We start from the raw sequence: 23,313 nt of genomic DNA, 5'->3' as shown, positions 1-23,313 counted from the left end.
GCCGGGAAAGGTACATGATGCTCGCGTCTTCAGGAAATCTGCTCTGTTTCGAAAGCTGGAGGAAGGGACTTTCTTCCCGGACCAGAAAGTGACCATTGGTGATGTTGAAATGCCTATCGTGATCCTTGGGGACCCAGCCTACCCCTTAATGCCATGGCTCATGAAGCCGTACACAGGCAGCCTGGACAGGAGTCAGGACCTGTTCAACTACAGGCTGAGCAAGTGCCGAATGGTGGTGGAATGTGCCGAATGGTGGTGGAATGTGCATTTGGACGTTTAAAAGCGCGCTGGCGCAGCTTACTGACTCGCTCAGACCTCAGCGAAAAGAATATCCCCATTGTTATTGCTGCTTGCTGTGCGCTCCACAATATCTGTGAGAGTAAGGAGACCTTTATGGCGGGGTGGGAGGTTGAGGCAACTCGCCTGGCCGCTGATTACGCACAGCCAGACACCAGGGCGGTTAGAGGAGCACAGCAGGGCGCGGTGCGCATCAGAGAAGCTTTGAAAACGAGTTTTGTGACTGGCCAGGCTACTGTGTGAAACTTCTGTTTGTTTCTCCTTGATGAACCCTCCAACACCCCCCCCCGACCCGGTTCACTCTACTTCCCTGTAAACCAACCACCCCACCCCACCCTCCCCTCCCGCTTGCAGAGGCAATAAAGTCATTGTTTTTTCACATTCATGCATTCTTTATTAGTTCCTTACAGAGGTAGGGGGATAATTGCCAAGGTAGCCTGGGATGGGTGGGGGAGGAGGGATGGAAAAGGACACACTGCATTTTAAAACTTTAACTCTTATTGAAGGCCAGCCTTCTGATGCTTGGGCGATCATCTGGGGTGGAGTGACTGGGTGGACGGAGGCCCCCCCACCGTGTTTTTGGGCGTCTTGGTGAGGAGGCTATGGAACTTGGGGAGGAGGGCTGTTGGTTACACAGGGGCTGTAGCGGCGGTCTCTGCTCCTGCTGCCTTTCCTGCAACTCAACCATACGCTCGAGCATATCAGTTTGATGCTCCAGCAGACGGAGCATTGCCTCTTGCCGTCTGTCTGCAAGCTGACGCCACCTATCGTCTTCAGCCCGCCACTTGCTCTGTTCATCCCGCGATTCAGCCCGCCACCTCTCCTCTCGTTCATATTGGGCTTTTCTCATCTCCGACATTGACTGCCTCCACGCATTCTGCTGTGCTCTATCAGCGTGGGCGGACATCTGCAGCTCCATGAACATATCGTCCCTCGTCCTACGTTTTCTCTTTCTAATGTTCACGAGCCTCTGCGAAGGAGAAACATTTGCAGCTGGTGGACGAGAAGGGAGAGGTGGTTAAAAAAGACACATTTTAGAGAACAATGGGTACACTCTTTCATTACAAGGTCGCATATTTCGGCTTGCAGGCAGCCATCGTAGGCCACAGTGTTGGCTTTTTTAACCTTCTTAACATGCGGGAAAGGTTGCAAACAGCAGCGCATTTCCCATATCAAGGATGAATTGGGTTGTCCATTTAAAATGGGGTTTCAATGTAAAAGGAGGGGGCTGCGGTTTCCCAGTTAACATGCGGCACAAACACAAGTAAACCACCCCCCCCCCCCCCCACACACACACACGATTCTCTGGGATGATCACTTCACCCCTCCCCCCACCGCGTGGTTAACAGCGGGGAACATTTCTGGTCAGAAGAGCAGGAACGGGCGCCTCTGAATGTCCCCTTAATAAAATCACCCCATTTCAACCAGGAGAGCTTTCTGGAGATGTCCCTGGAGGATTTCCGCTCCATCCCCATACACGTTAACAGACTTTTCCAGTAGATGTACTGGCCGCGATTGCCAGGGCAAAGTAATCATTAAACACGCTTGCTTTTTTTTTGTAATGTTTACAAATATTTACAAAGTTACACTCACCAGAGGTCTCCTGTGTGCCCTGAGGGTCTTGGGTGAGTTCGGGGGTTACTGGTTCCAGGTCCAGGGTCACAAACATATCCTGGCTGTTGGGGAAACCGGTTTCTCCGCTTCCTTGCTGCTGTGAGCTACCTACAGTACCTCCATCGTCATCTTCCTCGTTCCCCGAACCGTCTTCCCTGTGTGTTTCTCCAGTGAGAGAGTCATAGCACACGATTGGGGTAGTGGTGGCTGCACCCCCTAGGATCGCATGCAGCTCCGCGTAGTAGCGGCAAGTTTGCGGCTCTGCCCCGGACCTTCCGTTTGCTTCTCTGGCTTTGTGGTAAGCTTGCCGTAGCTCCTTAATTTTCACGCGGCACTGCTGTGTGTCCCTGTTATGGCCTCGGTCCTTCATGGCCTTGGAGATCTTTTCTAATACTTTTCCATTTCTTTTACTGCTACGGAGTTCAGCTATCACTGCTTCATCTCCCCATATGGCGAGCAGATCTCGTACCTCCCGTTCGGTCCATGCTGGAGCTCTTTTGCGATCCTGGGAGGACTCCATCACGGTTACCTGTGCTGATGAGCTCTGTGTGGTCACCTGTGCTCTCCACGCTGGGCAAACAGGAAATGAAATTCAAACCTTCGCGGGTCTTTTCCTGTCTACCTGGTCAGTGCATCTGAGTTGAGAGTGCTGTCCAGAGCGGTCACAATGAAGCACTGTGGGATAGCTCCCGGAGGCCAATAACGTCGAATTCCGTCCACACTACCCCAATTCCGACCCGCAAAGGCCGGTTTTATCACTAATCCCCTCGTCGGAGGTGGTGTAAAGAAACCGGTTTAAAGGACCCTTTAAACCGAAAGAAAGGGCTTCGTTGTGTGGACGTGTCCAGGCTTAATTTGGTTTAACGCTGCTAAAGTCGACCTAAACCCGTAGTGTAGACCAGGCCTAAGGGTTTTCTCCCAGTGTCCATGGCCCAAATTCCCCCCACCCCAACCCTGCCTGCAGTGTACAAATTGTTGCACATTTATTGCATCCCACAGGTGGTGCATCTCAGTGATGCTGTGCATATAAAGTTCATAACACTTTTTCAGGTCCTTTGGGATGAACAGTGTTACAATAAATGTACAATAGAGTTTGGACTTTTTTTTTTTTTTTAAGGTTCAGGTCTGGCACCAAATTTGGCGGAAAAATTCTGGACAGTTCTTATTTTATCCAAATATCTCCCCTGCCACCCCGCCCCATCCCTTCTTCAGTGTGCTATTTTCTCTTCCATTCTTTCTCCCTTTCTCTTTCAGTTTTTTCCCCAAGTCCTAATTCAGCATATACACAACACCCTACAAAAGTCATGTTCAAAACAAGATATTTAGGAAGCAGTGATGCTCATGCTACAAAAAGCCTTTGGGGCTAGATCCTCACCTGGTGTAAATCAGTGCAACTCCAAGGACTGACTGAGGAGCTGAGCTTTTGTCTGTTGGTTTCCATACTTAGACAAAATTCAGCCCCCCCAACCCCCTCCCCCAGTAGTTTGTTGTCACAGTCTTTATTTTATTGTTCTTTTTTCATCACTTTCAAGCTTTCATTGCCAAGTGATGTTGCTATGGGCAGGGATGTGAGACTCACAAGCTGTCAGAATAGTGACCAGTAGTTTGTAATGGCTCTCAGCAAGGCTCATCTCTTTTTGTTTCTAATGAACACAGCAAAATAAAATCTGTGTTTCATAATATGTAGATTTCCGTTCCCTCTGACAAGGATAACGAGTTTTTAATAGAATTGCATGGAACCAATCCCTCCTTCTCACAGACAGCCTGTCCGTTTGGTCAGAACTGCCATCTTCCTGGTGCCCCAGTTTGTTCCCTTTTTCCTCCAGCTCATTCATTAAATGCTCTCTGCTGCCTGTTACTGAACTGAATCTCTAATTTAATGAGTTATCTTAAGAGATGCCTACAAAGCAGGCAATACATATTTCTATGAACTTGTTAGGCAGCCTCTTGATCTGACACTTATCATGGAATTCTTGTAAATTGTTTGCTTGTAAAAATAACGCATACACATACCTTATTTTTAAAACTCCATAAATCTTACATTTATGGCTGAATTCAATGGGCCAGATTTATCCCCTGGTGTAACTCCACTGCCTCCAGTGGAGTTTCTTCAGGGGTGAATTTGGAGCAGTGTGTTTGCGTGAATCCCACTTAGTTTCGTAGCTACAATCTCTCTTAAAGAATGGAAGACCATCTTAATAAAGCTGCCATGAAATGAGCCCTGACAAGATAATGTAATTGGAATTACTTTGCATCCTGTCTATCTTTTGTATTGGTCTCACAAAAGAAGAACTATGTGAGACTAACTGCGATCTCAATGGAAAACTCTGGCTAATTACTGTCCCCTGACTCCGTGCAGACATGTTTCTAATGGGCTAGTTAGCTAAGCATGCCACCGAATTCTGTCTAAGAGATCTAATCCAGTGCACGCATCATGCAATTATGGAACCCTCCAACATTCTGTGGGCACTGGCATAGCAGTCTGAGATGGGGCAACTAATGGATTTGGGGCAACTATTATGAAAGAGTTGTACTTATGTCAGAGACTATTGTGACAATTATAATTTGAAATATATTTAGTGGTGGAAAAGAGCTTCTTTCTTACCAAAATGGATCAGGTATGTTTTGTGTATTTATTCCATCAGCTCCAAATGATCATTCTTTGGAATAATTTAATTCTTCAAATACACCTCTACCCCGATATAACACAACCCGATATAACACGAATTCGGATATAACGCGGTAAAGCAGCTCTCCGGGGGAGCGGGGCTGCGTGCTCCAGCGTATCAAAGCAAGTTCAATATAACGCAGTTTCACCTATAACACAGTAAGATTTTTTGGCTCCCCAGGATAGCGTTATATTGGAGTAGAGGTGTACTCCAATAACTCCATTATGTTCCTGTGTTCCTACAAACAAATCGATACCATGGTCAGATTATATTCCATGTTATCAATGGATGCTACTCAGAATGCATTGTAACAAGCAGGTCAGTTCACGTAAACAATGGTTTCTGTTTAGCACCAGCCTAGATGATGGCATTCAGAATTGTTTTATTTGTTGCGGTAGCTAAGACACACATAACTCAATGACATTTGCATAAAGAGATGAAAAAGTAAACCTGCATAAATAATCAAAGGCAATGAGCAGGGCACCCTGAAATCTTTTCTTTTCATCTAACCAACTGAAAAATAATTACTACAATCCGCTATTTGTAGCGCTGATAAGGAAATAAAAGCGATAAACACCATTGATCTTATTGTATGCAGTGTAGCTGTAGCCGCGTGAGTCCCAGGATATTAGACAGACAAGGTGGGTGAGGTAATATCTTTAAACGGGCCATGCCACCTTGGATGGTCCCTTACAGTATGTGCTAACTACTTATGCTAAACAATTTGTTCCATCTTGCATTTTGTGGTAACCCTGGGAGTACCTTTTCCAGACCCGAAGAAGAGCTTTGTGAAGCTCGAAAGCTTGCCTCTCCCTCACCAGCAGAGGTGGGTCCAATAAAAGATATTACCTCAGACACCTTGTCTCTCTAATAGAGTTCATGATTACTAACTGCCTATTTAAAGTAAGGAAACACAAAAAGGAGACATGAAATCCATAGAGGGTAGGTTGCCAGAGCTGGCATGTGAGTCCAGCTATTGTATCAAGATAGCGATGAAATAGGGGAAACCAACCATTAGCTGTGTCATGTGAAGAAACAGAGGTATACATGAAGCTCTTTGTTACATGGCAGGAGCACTGCCTCAAAAGCTGTGTTAAAGTTTATCCCACCAAATAGAAAAGCCGCCTTTAAATTGGTTTCCCCCATTATTTTGCTGTTTGTTTGCAAAACTCAGTGTGAAAAACAATGAGTGCCAGATGAGGCCCAGACACCCACTGGAAACATACAGAGTAGTTATGTGATGTGAATGCAGCTCATGATGGACTCATTGATTTACTGTACGTGCCGCGTTGCACTTGGTGGTGATCTTACACAGCATTGCATATTTAATCTATTATACTTCTTGTTATTAATTTGTACTATCATAGTGCCTTGGAGCTCCAGTCATGGACCAGACCCCCATTGTGCTAGGCACTGTATAAATGCAGAACAAAAAAGACTGTCCAATACGTTCCCTTTCCACGCCTTTCAAGGATCAGAAAACACTTTTACAGACCGATACATTAAGCCTCGCATAATCTGTGTGAGGTAGATATTATCATTATACCAATTTTACGGCTGTGGAAATGGAGGAAGAGTGCATCAGTAGCAAAGTCAATAATAGAACTCAAACATCCTGACTCCAAGTCCCCTGCTCTAACCATTAGTCCACACTACAATTATTGTTCTAACTTCTTGTTTTGTACTCCCCATTTGCCTCAAATAGTTCCCAAAAGCTGTTACAAGTTTTCCATTGACTAATATACGGTGGTAGGTGTGGGCAAAGCTGCCAAACTGTTTGCAATCTAGCAATTGTCAGGTTAGATTACAGTAGCAGAGGAAGAGATTCAAGTGTTCAGCTCAGTCTCCCGAGGTCATTTTCACACCATAGAAAATGTCAACGGAGAAAATGGTTTGACAGTTTTATTGAAACGTGGAAGGGTTTTTTCATTCATTTTTGGGGAGAATAAAACCCATTTGTTGTATATGAAACATTCAGCTGAGTTCACCAGACACTTGCCTGTCACCGACTTATACAGTGAACTCTTGAAGAATATCTCTCATCCCTTCAGGGATGGCTGAGTTGGTCAGTTCTAGGATGGTAAACCTTCAAAAACACCCTCTGCGTAGTTTAAAAAAAACAGCCATTTATCAGCCATTAATATACTATTATTATTTTTCCTAAGCATAGGAGGAAATGGTGGTAATTTCAAATATCTGTGGAAAATGCTGACTGTAGATGCAGGGAGTAGTACTGGAACACTCATTAAATGGCTTTCCTCGGTTAGTACTTAACTCATGGCCCACTATTAACTCACTGGACCACTGTGTTGAAGGAGGTGCTGTCATTCAAATGAGATGTTGAACTTGTGGCTATTAAAGATCCCATGGCATATTTTGTCAGAATGGGAAATGCTAATGCCAGTGCTAATGCCTGGCTACAGTCTAGCTTTGCTATTCACATTCTGCCTACTTGAATCTCCCCTTGCTTTTTCAATTTAAAATCCCGTCCCCAACTGTTCCATAATGTTGCTGTGCACTGTTAAACAGCTGCTGTATTCGACCAAAGAGATAACTGTATTTAAATGGTACAAGAAGCAACTCCTATATATAGTGAAGTTTGTATATGAGTTTGTAAAATATTTTGAGAGGTGTGTGCACATGACTATACATATTTGAGAGAGCATAATGTACAATATACAACTCCTAACTCCTAACAGCCATGTACTTCAGTTCAACAGACAAAATAATAGCTTGTGTTCATATAGCCCCTTTCTTCTCAAAGAATCTCCAAAAGCTTTGTATAAACCCTCATCCAAAGCCCACTATTGCTAATGTGGGCATTAATCAGGTCCACAAACAGGAATCTTGGTTACACTTTATGATACAGAGATAAAAAGTCACACTTTTAATTACATAGTAGTTATGCTTTCTAATAATTGCCACTAATTAATGGAACCAGAAGCTTTATTATATGACTGAATTACTTATTCATTATCATCATCATAACTCCCAGAACCACGTTGGTCATTGGGGCACCATCACTGATGAGCAATCAACCAATTGTCTCCACCCCTGATGATTGTGTGTCAGTGCTTGAGTCTCCGTGATGTCCATTCCTGTCCACTCTTTTATGTTGTCAATCCATCTCTTCTTCTTTCTACCTCTTCTTCTCTTCCCCTGTACTGTCCCTGGGAGGATGATCTTGGATAGGCCAGATGGTCTTGTTACATGGTCGTACCACTTCAGCTTGCGCTTGTTCATGGTCGTCAGGAGGTGTTCATATGACCCAGCGCCTTGGGTGATGATGTTACGGACCTTTTCATTAGTGACATGGTCGAAGTAGGGGATGCCCAGGACTTTACAGACGTATCTCATCTCTATTACCTGTATTTTCCATTCAAGTTCTCCCGTAAGGCTCCAATGTCTCGCACGCATACAGAAAAATGGAGATGACCAGTGCGTGCCGCAGTTTTAGTTTGGATTCCAGGGAAATGTTCTTGTTCCTCCAAATTGGCTTTAACTTTGCCACTGCTGCTGTTTGCGCAGTTCTTGCCTGAATTTCTGCCTTGGATCCTTCATCAGTGATGATTGCCCCCAAATACTTGAACTGTTTCACTGTCTCCAGCTCTTGTCCACTGACAGTGATATGTGAGCTGATCCCACCACAGTTGTTTGTCATCAGCTTGGTTTTCTCTGCACTGATTTCCATGCCGTATTTTGCAGAGGTTTCATCCAATCATTTCACAAGGTTGGCAAGTTCATCTTCACTACCTGCCAGACTGTCACTGTCATCAGCAAACCGAAGATTTTAGATTGTTTCTTTGCCCCCCAAGTGCTGACTTTGCATATGTGATCTTCTAGAGCATCAGTCGTTATGCACTCCAAGTAGATGTTGAACAGTGTGGGCAAAAGAAGGCAGCTTTGCCAGACTCCAACTGTGGTACAAAACCATTCTCTTATTGTGCCATTGATGAGAACTGCACTGCTGGCTTTGGCATACAGCTGTTTAATGGTAAGTATAAGCAGAAGACCAACGTTGTACAGACGACAAGCAGACACCCAACATTGTACATCTGTCAAGCACCTTCTTGAAGTCAATAAAGACATGGTAGATGTCCTGCTGGTATTGTAAGTACTTCTCACATAGAACACAAAGATTGAAAATCTGTTCTGTGGTACTTCTTCCAGCACGAAAGCCAACCTGTTCTTCAGCGATGATGTTCTCTGCTTGTGGCTTCAATCTGTTCATTATGACTTTCAACATCACTTTGCTGGGATAGCTCATTAAGCTTATGGTCTGGTAATTTTGACACAATTGCAGGTTGCCTTTCTTTGGCAGTGATGATTAGTGACTGTGTCCAAGTGGAGGGCCACTCACCAGTGTTGCAGATCTTGGTGAGTACATCTATTACTGTTTCTCCTCCAAATTTCATCAGTTCAGCTGCGATGTTATCAATTCCTGTAGCCTTTCCGATCTTGAGTGATTTCACAGCTATCTCCACTTCTTCATGCATAGTGGAAAGTCATCGTCCTCTGTTGAATCTGGGCTGTGTAGGACACTAGGATCTCCATTTGTCTGGTAGTTGTATATATCAGAGCAGTAATTTGTCCACCTATTGATGATGTCCTTCTCTTCTGTAAGACTGTTCCTTTCTTTGTCTTGAATTGTATTAGCTATTAGCTAAACTAACCCAAATTACTTATTACTAATCCTTTAATTTCATAGTTAAAATCCAGGTGCCTCAATTAAATTGTTGTGTTTTCAATTACTCTATCAGCTAGTAACTGCAGTAACCGATTGCAAGCAAGTTGAACTGACCTTTCAAACTTAGCACTCTCATGCATGCTCTTGCATTAATTTGGGCAAAACTGGCTTTTATAAGCAGATAAACTTTTGTGAATTTGGTTATCGGGCCAAAATACAGTGTTGTTTTCAAATCATCATTTGACCATGGCAGCCCTGCTGAAATAGTCGAACTTTTAATAGCGTGCAGGAAGCATGAAACAGGAAACAAAATCCAATGTGGCCTCCTGGAGCTATGTTAAAGATTGCCATGAAATTTCTAATTGGTAGAGAACCACTGGATGCTCAGAGTAAAGAAACAGACTGTTTTGCGCTGATGAAATCCCTCCAGGATTCTAAAGGGCATCACCTCATTTTTTTTGCATACATATTATGTATTCCTACTGAATCTGTTAGCAATTCATGGAAATTATGTCCATTAAACACAAAAATATTCATGGATCTGATTGCTGACATGAATACATTGGTTACAGAGACACTGAGCTACCATCTGTAAATTGAATGAGATGTACTCTGTGAATATAAAGCATGCTGATTGGATGGTATTTCCTTTAGTCTTATGAATTCCTGCAAAGTAAAATTATTTCTTTTAGCAAATATGACATGGTGTTTCTAAGTATTCTGTTGTGCTTTAAAGGCATTGGGCCAGATCCTCAGCTGGTGCAAATTCAGGTACTTCCATTGACTTCGACAGAAATACGCCAGTTCACACCAGTTGAGGATCTGGCCTGTTGGATCCAAAAGTACATAAATGAAAATGAATTCCAGCCTAGTTCCTAAGGACAAGGCTCTGATTATGACACATGCAAAACAACTACCAAAACACTCCCCAGAAGACACGCACACAGATACATGCACACAGTCTCCATGAGATTGGAACCTGCTGGGTACTGGGTTAAAATAGTTCTTCTGTGCTGGCTCTATGTGTGACTGGGAAATAAGGGGAGGAATATGCCGCTTGTATCAGACAGAAATTTAAGAGGTGGGGACGAAATGTATTCTTTTGCAGGCTCTTACTACAATGAAATGAAGCCAGTAACAAGCTGCATACAGTAGATAAGATGAGGGAAGGTTTGAACAGGCTTCACTGTACAGTCCCTTCACTAAATAAGGAATATGTGTTTTGTATTTGTCAAGTACCATAAAAGTGATTGATATCTCATTCCTTTACTGGAGGACGCAGAAGATCTGGGCTAATATCTTGGCTCTGTTTGACTCCTGGCATGGTTGGGATGAGGAAAACTAGGGCTATGTCGACACAGCGCACCTTGCAACGGCATGGCTGTGCCGCTGCAGCTGCACCATTGTAAGGTGCACTGTGTGGCTGCTCTTTATCGCCGGGAGAGAGCTCTCCAGTGACAAAATAAAACCATCCCCAAGCGGTAGCTTCGTCAACAGGAGCGTGGCTCCCACCGCTGAAGCGCTGTCCACACCAGTGCTTTTTGTCGCTGAAACTTTTGTCATTCAGGTGAGTGTTTTTTCACACCCCGAGTGACAAAAATTTTAGCAATGGAAGTGCCAGTGTAGACATAGCCTAGGTTATACTGCCACATCTGTGATTTCAGTCATAGCAGAAGGACACATTCCTAGTCTTCATGTTTTGGATGATGTGTTTTTTGGACACTTAAAGTAACAAGGCAGGTAAAGGTTAAAAAAGGCATTGGAGTAATATTTCCAGTAGCTACTAAAATAGCTAAGGGTATGTCTGTACTAGAGCAACACAACTACAGCGCTGCACCACTGTAGTGTAGACGCTTCCTACGGCGACAGAAGGGGTTTTCCATTGATGTAGTTAATCCACCTTTCAAAGAGCAAGGTCAATTGAAAGCTTCCATTGACCTAGCGGCATCTACACTAGGGTCGACCTAACTACATCACACAGGGCAATGTACTTTTCACAGTTCTGGGCGATGTAACTAGGTCTATCTAATTTTAAGGTGTACTCCAGGCATCAGTAATTCTCTCTAATCCAGTGGCCAGATGGGAAATCCAGTAGCTTCCGATACTGAAAAGGACGTTTGGTTTAGCCTGGCACTCTGACCAAACTAAAACTGATGAGTTCTGCAAAACTCAAAAAGAATGTTTGTAGGGCCATTGAAACAGATGGAAGGAACCCTAAGATGTTCCTTTATAAGTAACGTTTTCTACAAACTAATGTTTATGATTCATGAAAGTAATGATTCTAAATAATCTGAAATAATAAAAATGAGACAAAAATAGTTTGTTTAAAATGGCACTATAGTAAATCTGAACCCAACATATAGGACATCCATTGTGATACCTGCTCCGAATGCTCTTATGCTCTTGCAGATTTGAATCTAGAAGCTCCATTCTGTTGTCCTTACTTACAAGCTGCAGTTGCTGGCACTGGCAAGAGAGACCTTCAGAAAGCAAAATGCACAAGAAAAGATTGTAGCTGGATTATATCAAATCATTAGCTACAATCTCCGGTATAATCAATTCTGTTACTTAATCTGTAAGTAATTATCAGTGAGAAGGCAACCAGAATAAGAGGACTTGTCCAATATCATGTCTAGGTACTGGAGCTGGAAAGGCAAATTGCAAAATGCTGGATTTTTTTTATCTTCAGTGCTCCCGTCAGCAGAATACTAGATCAATCCAACACAGTAGCTGTTAGCTAGCACTGGCACTCATTGCCTCAGCTGTGTTTGTGTTTAATGTTTTCAGTCGACAGAGGTGTGAGGTTTTAGCAGATCAAATTTCTAGAACTGCAGGTCTCTGAAGCTTGCATGTGAAAGGCGTTTTCTTACTTTGCTGAAAAGCCCAGGAGCTCATAAGCAGGCTTTCCCCCTTGATCATTTTCATTTCAGAGAGAATAGGTTGTTTGCAGTGAATTGATGGTATATGTTGAGTGATGGCACCTCTCACTAAAAAGATTTTTGAGATACTTTTAGAAAAAGATGCTATATTAAAAACAGCAATGGAATTAATGTGTGCTAACATCATCCTCTCCTATATTAAAGATACATTTTTCTACCAGACTTAGCCTTCCTAATAAAAATCTTGCTGAGTTTCCCAGGTTGAGTTTTTGTGCTGTTTGACATGGTTTTTCTATAATCCAAACCATTTTATACAATTCTATATATTCTCCAGGTTGCTGCTGTTAGCGGAATAATGGCTGTATGAAGTACTCCAATCTGAAATCATTTGTAAAAGCACTCTGTTTCACACTCATGGCGTTTCCCTTATCCATTTTTCCTCTAGCGTGCTATTTTTTTACAATCCTCTATTCCGTGTTTTCTGTGGGTCCTTCCCCCTGCTTCCCATCCCATCTTTTAAAACCCATGCCCTGATTCTGCCCTCAATAAAGTCCGGTGAAGTTTTGCTATTAACTTTAATAGGAGCTGCATAAAGGGTCCCTTCTTTGTGAATGTGTCTGTTTGCATTCAGACTCCTTGTTTTGTTAGATAAATACTTTCAAGCAAATTCTAAGCTCCCATGTGCTTGTTCCTCAGAAGCAACTGCCACATACTACTGATAACACTGTCTTTGCCCTCTGATAGGCCCAGATCTTTCTCATCTCCCTTTACCCCAGTAATAATTGCTTATCAACACATGCAGACTGTTTCATATGGCTCCTATGCCACCAAGGTTTACTACCCCCAGCAAAGACAGACAAGGTGCTTTGTCCAATAAATCAATTTATAATGGTTTCAGTAGAACTTGGATGATGATAGAATATTGTGTGCAGTTGACTCTTGTGTCTAAAGACAAGGCCCTTCCATAGATGTATTTTCCTCTCTTTTGAATCCTATCCCTCTCTCTACCTCTGATGCCCCCAAGACATAAGGGGAAGATGCTATATTAAAAACAGCAATGGAATTAATTAATTCCTCTCTTTTGAATCCTATCCCTCTCTCTACCTCTGATGCCCCCAAGACATAAGGGGAAGATGCTATATTAAAAACAGCAATGGAATTAATGTGTGCTAACATCATCCTCTCCTATATTAAAGATACATTTTTCTACCAGACTTAGCCTTCCTAATAAAAATCCAATAAATCAATTTATAATGGTTTCAGTAGAACTTGGATGATGATAGAATATTGTGTGCAGTTGACTCTTGTGTCTAAAGACAAGGCCCTTCCATAGATGTATTTTCCTCTCTTTTGAATCCTATCCCTCTCTCTACCTCTGATGCCCCCAAGACATAAGGGGAAACAATAAGAAACATATTCAACCCAAACTAAAAATTAGACTGATTTTTTTTTAAAAGAACGCTTCCAGCCATCCTGCAGCTTTCTCCACATCGCAAAATCAAAGCCATGAAGATAAGTAGCATACAGGCACACAGGCCTTATATAAATAAATAAACCCTCAGTATTACTTGTAGCAAAAGTGAAAGCAGCATGGGGTGTCTCAGCTGTCTGGTGGAATAAAAGAGTCAGGACTCCAGTTCAGGGACAACAGGGAGGGTTGGACACTCTGGCACAACATGTATGAAGTGTGGGGGGAAAAGAATTAAATACATTATTATTAATGCTAATAATTCTTTCTATTATGTTAATACTTAGGGGCATCGACTGAGCTTGAGCCCCCATTGCAAGGCACTGTAAGTACACAGTAAAATTCAGTGCCTGCCCCAAATAATGTACAGTCTATATAGAACAAAGAGTGGGAGGAAGGAAGTATTGTTATCCTCATTTTCAGATGGGGAGGCTCAGAGAGAATAAGTGACTTACCCAAGATCTCACAGTCAGTGGCAGAGCTAGGAAATGTACCCAGATCTGCGGAATCCCGGCCTTAGCCACAAAATTAATCTTTCACCTTCAGGTCATGCTAAATTTTGTACTAATCAGCATTAGTTTATTGTCAGCTTTGCTACTTTAATAGAAACAGCAAAAACAGCAATTTTATAGCCCTGCACCCTGAGCCCCACACGCCCAACTCAGCTGACATGGGCCAGCCAGGGGTGTTTTGTTGCAGTGTAGACATACCCTCAGTTTCTTTGGTATGGTGTCTGAATCATCACTTATGCCTCATGCTGAGGGACAAATCTAGCCTGCATCTCTCTGGCCATGGATGGTTCCTTTGCAACAGGACTACCAGGGTTGTCCAGTGCAAGGTGGAAAGCTGGATGTTGGAGAGCTGTGTGGTCTATTTTGGCTGGGCGCTGGACTCCTGACTGGAGCCTGAGTGGGACTTAAGTGGTTCCTAGGGCATTACTCAAACCCTCTGAACTGGACTGAGTTTCATCCTACTGTATATTATTCCTATTATGTATCCTAATGTTGCTTGTACTTGCATTTAATAATAGTGGAGTTAGACTATATTTGTTAAACTTAGGGTTTTTTTTATATTAACAATGAGTGAATATCAGAAAATGTTTGGGTGGGTACAAGGGTTGGCCTAAGGTACCGGAGGTTCTTATTTTATCCTGTCTGGTTTGCTCACCTCATAGCTAACTGGATGAAGTGAATTTATAACTAATGACAATGTAGCACAAACACGGTATGTGATGAACACCTATCAATGGCCAGACACAATCCAGTTGGCCACAGTCATGTGATTAAAGTAGTTTTGCACTATGATCCTTCCCAGTTCACCTTACGGAGGGAGAGGAATTAATGAGCATGGTACATAGAGGAGGAAAGAGAGGAAATTAAGCAAGAGAAAGTGTCAGCTGAATGCCAGGAAGAGGTTTCTGAGAGTGAAACATTTTAGGCTGTGAAATAGATTCCCAAAGGAAATGGTACAATGGGACTTTTTAACAAGGGTAGTGGGCAAAATATTTGAAAAAAGTACTGTGGTTATTAATTCTGCATTGGCATGGAGATGGAACAGGTGATCCTAAACTTCTGTGATTATGGAGAAGCAGTACTCTCTTCAGAACTAAGGGTACAACCAACATCTATGATAAGGCCTATTTTTGTTCTTTTTTTTTAAAAAAAAGTATTTGTTCTGTGTATATAGTTTATGTCTACTCATGGGTCAGGAATAAGATTTTTAAATTGTGATTATATAACCATTTCTTTGTACTGGTCAAGAATACAAGCAATACATCTCCCTACTATGTTTATGAAGGTTGTGGAAAGCACTGACTGTGTACAAGGAAGGCATTGCCCCAATATCTTTGCTTTAGTCACTGAAAGAATTCATCAGTGAAAGGGGGAGCCATGATAGAATATATTCAGCATTGGTCCTTTCTCTCCTCCATCAGTTCTCAAACAATATTTTAGAAAGAAGCCATTGCATAGTCTTAATATGAAAAGGCATATAATCAATTTCTTCAGCATTTCAAAAGCAAACTCAAGTGGTTAATGTTAATTCACCCTCAGTAATGAAACCATGAGGATTTTGTGGGTGTTTCAAGAGGGATCAAAATCAGCTATGTAACAAGAACCTAATAACAACTTTTTCTATTGAGAGGCAGTCACCTACCCACAATAAACCAAATATATCTTCAGATTTAGGACTAGAACTTTGGGCTTTTTACTCAAAAACCAAGCCTCTGTACTAGGACTGGTCAAAAATTTTCCATTGAAATGGAAAATTGTATGTTATCAAAAACCTAACTTTTTGCAAAAAATATCTGCTTTCCAAGAAATTTTCAATATTTCATTGAAAAAACGAATGGCTAAAATCCATAAAGATTTTGGCCAAACCCTGACATACTTTATTTGCCTCATGGGAGCTGTAGTTTGATTGCCTTGCACCTCTATTCTCTTTGGTGGATTAAGCTCTCTGCCCAGATTACACTTCTGATGAAGCCGCCTCTTCCCTTACCAACTGGAGAGAAAGTAGTGCATCATGGGAGATGAAGTCCAGACAGAGAGCCAACTTTTAGAAGAGAATGGGAACATGTTACCCAAACTACAATTCTCATGATATGCATGCTATGGTGGACACCACAGAAAACATTCTGACTTCCTGAGCATACTCTGTACGTGGCCTCCAAAAGCTAAACATCTGCTAGGGACATAAGCAGTTTATTTAATCAAAAGGAGAGATGCAGTTGACTAGCATTGACCTTGCCTGTGCTATATCCCTGAAAGGCTGCAAGACAAAAGATGATGGACAGTATGGGAGAGTTATGTGCAGCTGGGCTGATGGTGCTGTGGAGCCCAGTTATCTGATTCTGTATTTTCTTAGGACAATTTTATGAAAAATTTATTTGTATCCTCAGCAAGCCTTTGGCACCAGGTATGGTGTAATACCCTAACAGAGACACTAGTGGCTTCGTAAGGGGTATTGTTCATGCCGTGCACCTGATGAACTTTCTAGGTTTGGCGGAGGATTTTCTGTGCCTTTGTTTCAAGGCTGTCTTTCAGGTTTTTTGTACAGCACTCCTGTTCCTTCCTGGATCCTGCATTTCCATGATATAAACATTGAGGGTTTTCTTTCAGTGTCTGCAAACTGCTGGTGCTGCTATTTTGCAGAGAAGAATAAAGTAGGTAGGAGGCCACTTTAAACATGAATTCCATGCACCAGCTTTATTATTTTGATCTATATTAAATGGATAAGCCATGAAATGCTTTTTTGTGTGTGTTAAATTTTACCTCTCCTATATAAACCTAATGATTGCTTTCTTTTGCTCACATATCTACACTATAAGGTCAAATTCTGCTTGCCTTCTTGAGGTGAGTAGTTCCATTGAAATCAAAAGGGCTACTCTTGAGAGTAAGACAAGCAAAGTTTCTCCACAGTAGAACTTAATTATAGTGAATATTTATATATAATTAATCTTTGGTTATAAAAAAAGCTTTTATTTTGAAAAGAACAGTTTCAATGTAGGTGAAATGTACACCTAAGTGCAGAGCAAGCATGTAACACATGCACTGCTTACTTCACACACAAATCCTCAAAACAGAACTTCCATAAGACATACATGATGCATAGTCCTTGTGAAATTCACTCTGCATAGGAATGTTCTGCTGTATATCTAATGTAGTGGTTCTCAGTCTATTTACCATTGTGGGCCACATATGCAGCTCTCTTTGTGTTATGTGGGCCTCATCCACACAATATATATACTACCTGTATGGCCCAGAGGATGTCACATGGGCCACAACTGTGTGCTGATTGGGCCGCAGGTTGAGAACCACTGAGCTAATGTATATAGATTTTGTAAGAACATAAGAATGGCCATACTGGGTCAGATCAATGGTCCATCTAGCCCAGGTGCTTCAGAGGGAATGAACAGAAAAGGTGGTCATCAAGTGATCCATCCTCTGTTGCCCATTGACAGGTTCTGGCAAACGGAGTCTAGGGACTCTTCAGAAAATGGTTTTGCATCCCTGCCCATCCTGGCTAATCAATATTGATGGACGTATCCTCCATGAACTTATCTAGTTCTTTTTTTAACCCTGTTATAGGCTTGGCCTTCACAACATCCTCTGGCAAAGAGTTTCACAGGTTGACTGTGTGTTGTGTGAAGAAATAGTTCCATTTGTTTGTTTTTAAACCTGCTGCCTATTAATAACTTCATTTGGTGACCCCCTAGCTCTTGTATTATAAAAAGGAATAAATAACACTTATTTACTTTCTCTATAGCAGTCATGATTTTATAGACCTCTATCATCTATATCATCATTTTATAGACCCCCTTAGTCATCTCTTTTCCAAGCTGAAAAGTCCCAGTCTTATTAATCTCTCCTCGTATGTAAGCTATTACATACCCCTAATCATTTTTGTTGCCCTTTTCTGTACCTTTTCCTATTCCAATATATCTTTTTTGAGATGGGGTGACCAGATCTGCACGCAGTATTCAAGATGTGGGCATATGGTGGATTTATATAGAAGCAATATGATATTTTCTGTCTTATTATCTATTCCTTTCTTAATGATTCCCAACATTCTATTAGCTATTTTGACTGCCAATGCACACTGAGTGGATGTTTTCAGAGAACCATCCACAATGACTCCAAGATCTCTTTCTTGAGTGATAACAGCTAATTTAGACCCCATCGTGTTATATGTATAGTTGGGATTATGTTTTCCAATGTGCATTACTTTGCATTTATCAACATTGAATTTCATCTGCCATTTTGTTGCCCAGTCACCCAGTTTTGTGAGATCACTTTATAACTCTTTGTAGTCTGCTTTGGATTTAACTATCTTTCCATGTTTTGTTTTAATGTACAACTGCGTCTTACTTCATTGAAGATATGGGACGACTCACAATTTTAATGGCATTCATTACCATTCCTACACATTCAAAGCACTTGTTTACAATTTAAAAAAAAAATCTACAAATGTTATCCTCCAGGAGTTTTTATTTCTGAAGAACTGAGAGAGAGAAAAAACGGTGTACAGACAATACATGATGGCTGGTCTGTGTTATGACATTAATCTTCACAAGTGAGAAGAGACTGGGTTATTATTACTCCTCCCCTCACTCATAAAATCAGTGACATAACATAGATCGGCCTTAATGTCCAGGTGTATTATTCTCAACATAAATTATTAGGATTATAAAACAGCTCAGCTGCATACACAAATATCTCCCACTGTATATCAAGCCTACATGCTTGTTGGGGCTTGCAAGCCTGCGATTCTCCCTGCTCTCACAGTTCTCCATAGTGCTGCGTCTAATATTCTGCAACTTTACAAGCTGCGGACTACTTAATAAGAGAGAGGGATCTTCTCCCAGGCCTGATCCAAAACCCATTCAGGTTCCTGCTTAGATTCTTAAATTATGTCCTCCTTAGATCACCAGGAAGGGTTTCACAGACTACTGGTGGACCAACAACTTTAGGCTGAGAAGCATCTTTCTAAAGTAATGGCTCAGAATCAGGGGCAGCTCCAGGCACCAAGGCACCAAGCGCGTGCTTGGGGCGGCAAGCCGTGGGGGGTGGCCTGCCGGTCATCGTGAGGGCGGCAGTCAGGCTGCCTTCGGCGGCATGCCTGAGGAAGGTCCACCAGTCCCGTGGTTTTGGCGGCAATTCAGAGGCGGATATGCCGAAGGCGCGGGACTGGTGGACCTCCCGCAGAAATGCCACCAAATCTGCGTTACCAGCAGACCTCCCACAGGCACACCGCCGAAGGCTGCCTGACTGCCATGCTTGGGGCGGAAAAATACATAGAGCCGGCCCTGCTCAGAATGTTAGTATGACAGTGTGCAGAGGTTTCCTTGTGAATGATGAGTTCTCAGCTTCCCACTCCCCTTTCTCAGGGTAACGGCTATGAGTGGCTGCTTGAGAAGGAGAGTCTGTGAATTCAGTGGGACTATTTTTGGAGTAAGCCACTTCTCAGTGGCAAATGGTGGCCAAAGCTGACCCCATGTAAATGTATAAAGTGTGTTAGAAGGCAGTGTTTTTCAGGTGCATACTACTCTGTGGTTATATTAGTGATGAAGGCCAAGATTTTCAGAAGTGTCTGCTAATTTTAGCTGTCTCACTTGAGACATTTAGGCCCTGATTTTCAGAGGTGATGAGCATCTACGGCTCTCAGTGACTTCAGCTGGAATTATGGGTGCTCAACCCTCTAGAAATCAGGGCCTCAGTGTTTCAAGTCAGGCCCACAAGACTTGGTGGTTTTTGAAATCAGAGGCCACTTTTGCAAACGCACTATAAATTCTTCTTTCGTTGAGAATTGTCATTTCTTCTCCCTTTCTGATTGTCTGTTACATGTCTTGGTATCCCCTTTTCTTGCTCTGCTTAACAATGACCCAAGGACAGTTTTAAAAAACAGTATTTCCCAAATTGTTGGGGATTTGCTTTCATTGCATGCCATTTTGTTCTTCCCCTACTTTCCATCCCTAAATAAGTACAGGATTCAGTACACAACAGCACAACTTCTATGCAGTAAATTATGGTTTATTATAAAACTTTGTGTATCTGAATTTAGCTTTAGGATATTATACGTTTATTAAGATAATAAAAAGTTAGTTGCCAAGCTTTAAAAGAAGAGATGCGTTAAATTCTTCTCAGCAGTAATCACAGTCGATACACATATACTACTTGTGTCATCTTTTGCCGAGGCTATTATTGCTTCAATTGGCTAGTTCTGCTTGTTTAGTTTGCTTCTGGCTTGACAGTGCTGTGTGAGAGCCTGAACTGGTTGTAGTTAGCCTAGTCTGATAACAAGAGGCTTTTTTGCATCAAAAAAATTAATTCAACGTGCCTCGAACTAAAGAACAAAATGGGTCTGATTATCATTTACGCTAAGTGCCTTTACACTGCTCTGGCAGTAAATTACATTTACACCCACTTTAAGGGCCCTTTAGTCTGCCAGAGCAGTGTAGTGGGGCCATAGTGCACATGAGAATCAGGCCCAGTGTTATCTACTGAAATACTTATTCATCAACATCTTCCGAAATCATTGTTACGCTATTTCAAGTAGAGCTGGGTGAAATTTTTCAGCCGAATGTTTTATTCACAGAAAATGCTGATTCAGGTTGACCAAAACCGGTCATGAATTTGTGTAGATGTCAGTGAATTGTTTCAGTCAAATGTAAAAGCAAAAATTCAGAAAAGCTGAAACTATTTGGGTTGGGGGAGGTGACCCCCCCCCGACACACACACACTTCAATAGCCTAGTGATCATGGCAGTCACCTAGGATGAGGGAAACCCAGGCTCAAATCCCCACTCTGGAACAGAGGCTTGAATGCTCTCTACCTCTCTCCAGTTGAAGCTGTTCCACTTTATATAATTAAATATTAATTGGACCAGAGAGAGAAAAGGGCTCTATAGCCTGGTAGTTAGGTCACTTCCAGGGAGGGGGACACCTGGGTTCTAGTCACAGCTCCACTGAATATTTCATTATTGATAGAAAGTGGAACAGCTTCAATAGGAGAGATGATTGAGAGAGCTCTGTTCCAGAATTGCCAATAGCCTACTGCTTAGGGCATTCATAAGGGAGCCCAGGGAGACCTCCCTTCATATCTTTGCTCCAGAGTACGGATTTGAACCTGGGCACGTCCAAAATGCCCTAACCACTTGGCTATTGGGTATAAAGGGGACACCTCCTCCTCCTCCATTTTGTGGATGTAGCCCTTCATTTACATATGTCCTTTGGTTTTATTTTAAAAAACAGTTTAAAAAAGCCCAAAATCCAAACAAAATGTTTCGTTTTGGGTCAAATCAAAGTTTAGTTTGACCAGAAAGAAAACTATTTCTGACTTTTTGATTCATAGAAAATTCTGAAAATTGTTGGTTTCAGGTTGGCTCAAAATGAAGGTTTTTTTTCCAATTTTTTCAGAACTGCTAGTAAAACAAAAGAGTCAGTTATTCTCATAGCTCTAATTTTAAGTAGTACTAATATGCTATTCAGGAATTGGTTCTCAGTGGAAGCTGAGAATTATGTGTTCACCTCTTGTTTAGAGGGCATGAGTATGTATGTATTTATTGGAGTGGAATGTAAAGATACATCTGGGTGTTTCTGGGGAATTCATCAAATAGTTGATTTCCCAAGTGTAATTGAAATTTCTTACATGGCCTGTTAAATTCATAATCTTTCTTTCCTTATCTGGAAGGAGATGTTTCTGGTGTCATTGGAGCAGCATTTTTGAGTAGGATAGACTTGATGGAAAAGGTAGTTGAATTGTATACCCTATAATTCAGCAGGGTTTGCCGAGTACTGAACAAGCCCATGAAGCAGAAATGTTAAATTTTGACCTCTAATGCAATCTTAATTAAAAAGTTTCTCAATTAAAACCCCTGTGCTTCTAGCAGTTGATTGCCAAGGAAACCTGGCTGTACATTTCATATCATGCAACTGTAACTTAGAATTTTAGACAATAGGGAAAAGTTATAGCTTTCACTGAAACAGCTGCAGATCATGCAAAAGAAAAAAAATAGCAATATATTACCACAGGGTATTAAGCTAGTAGAATGCAAGAATAGCTTTTGAGTTCTCCGTTACAGACTCTTAGTCAATTTTATTGATTAAACCTCAAACTATCAAATGCAATGCATACTCTTAGATGTCTATAAATTGTCTCTGAACACATTGCAAAAACTTGGTCTGAACAGCTAAGTAGCACCAGTCAGCACGACAAGGCTGCCTTCCGCTTGCAAAGTCTAATAATATTCCACCTGGGTTTTAGGTAGTGAAGGGCAAACTTCAGAAAGTTCCAAGGTTAATTTCAGATAAGTACCCATATTGCAGGTGTTTCTCAGCCTTTGGCCGCCTCTTCCAAACGGAAACTTGACATTTTAAGAGATTTGTCCATCACTACTTAGGACTCTGGACAGTTATAACAGGTTAAATATTAGTCATCGCAAACCTCACCCAAATCCTGTGGTACTGTGGATTTGAAGTGGAAATCTCAAGAGAACGGGGCTTTTCATGAGATTTCCTTTGCTTCTAACTTCCAGTCTCCTCAGAAATATAAGAACATCCTGGGTGTTTGTTTTATGGTTTGGGGGTATTGGGTGGGTTTGTTTGTTTTGTTTTTTGGCAATTCAGCTCTTTTGCTTCCTGTTTCAATTTAGAGATTGTCGTTATTTATGTTGTGGTAACACCTAATTGTGGATCAGGATCCTGTTTCACTAAATGCTCTACAGACGCAGAACAAAAAGACAATCCCAGTATATAAAGGCATTACATAGAAATCAAAGGATTGTAACTATTGGAAAATAGTTTTAATAAAAAGTTTAATAAAAGATTTGTCCTAGTGTGAGTGTGTGTTTAAGATGAAGGCTTAGAGATTGAAATCAGTCTGGAAATCGCAGCGAGATCAGGCTCTGTCTCTCACAGTTGCTAGGTTTGTTCAGGTCAGATATCCTGTAAGAAATGCCTTTCTCGCATTAGTTCCTCATTTCCTTTTCCGGTCCTTATTTAAACCAGGAAGGGCAGAGGTGCTCAATTGCCTTATGGAAAAATCCTGAGGACTGATATCCTTTCTACAGAACTTTTCAACCTACCTTGAGTGAGTGCGGTTTTCCAGAACTTTGCAGAAGGGCCGGTAGGGCAGAAGTCTTGTCTGTGGTGGTGGCAGGGACTAAGTTTGTATAAGCTAGCACCTGGAAGCTTCTTATCCC

At 41.8% G+C, this 23,313-nt stretch overlaps 2 protein-coding genes across 8 annotated transcripts in view; one reads left to right on the top strand and one right to left on the bottom strand.

Annotated features, from left to right (window-relative positions):
- LINGO2 (leucine rich repeat and Ig domain containing 2) overlaps window positions 1–23,313 on the top strand; it is a 760,588-nt gene that overhangs the window by 700,032 nt on the left and 37,243 nt on the right. The gene's annotated exons all lie outside the window — the stretch shown is intronic.
- LOC135972273 (mediator of RNA polymerase II transcription subunit 15-like) lies at window positions 679–2,716 on the bottom strand. Its single transcript, XM_065549692.1, has 2 exons — window positions 1,891–2,716; window positions 679–1,290 (listed from the first exon to the last, which is right to left on the bottom strand). Exons 1-2 carry the CDS (start codon window positions 2,429–2,431, stop codon window positions 788–790), a joined length of 1,044 nt encoding a protein of 347 aa, XP_065405764.1. The 5' UTR covers window positions 2,432–2,716; the 3' UTR covers window positions 679–787.

Source organism: Chrysemys picta, chromosome 6 (genome assembly GCF_011386835.1).
Source record: "Chrysemys picta bellii isolate R12L10 chromosome 6, ASM1138683v2, whole genome shotgun sequence".
NCBI classification, from domain to species: Eukaryota; Metazoa; Chordata; order Testudines; family Emydidae; genus Chrysemys; species Chrysemys picta.
The sequence above is the reverse complement of the archived record's forward strand: the minus strand, read 5'-3'. Positions and strand labels throughout refer to the sequence as shown.

What these genes read in the sequence shown, in the direction of transcription:
- LOC135972273 (XM_065549692.1), bottom strand. Translation starts at nt 2,431, where the DNA reads ATGGAGTCCTCCCAGGATCGCAAAAGAGCTCCAGCATGGACCGAACGG. An exon ending in GGGCACACAGGAGACCTCTG is followed by an intron (nt 1,291 to 1,890) that starts GTGAGTGTAACT and finishes CTCGTCCACCAG; the next exon opens with CTGCAAATGTTTCTCCTTCG.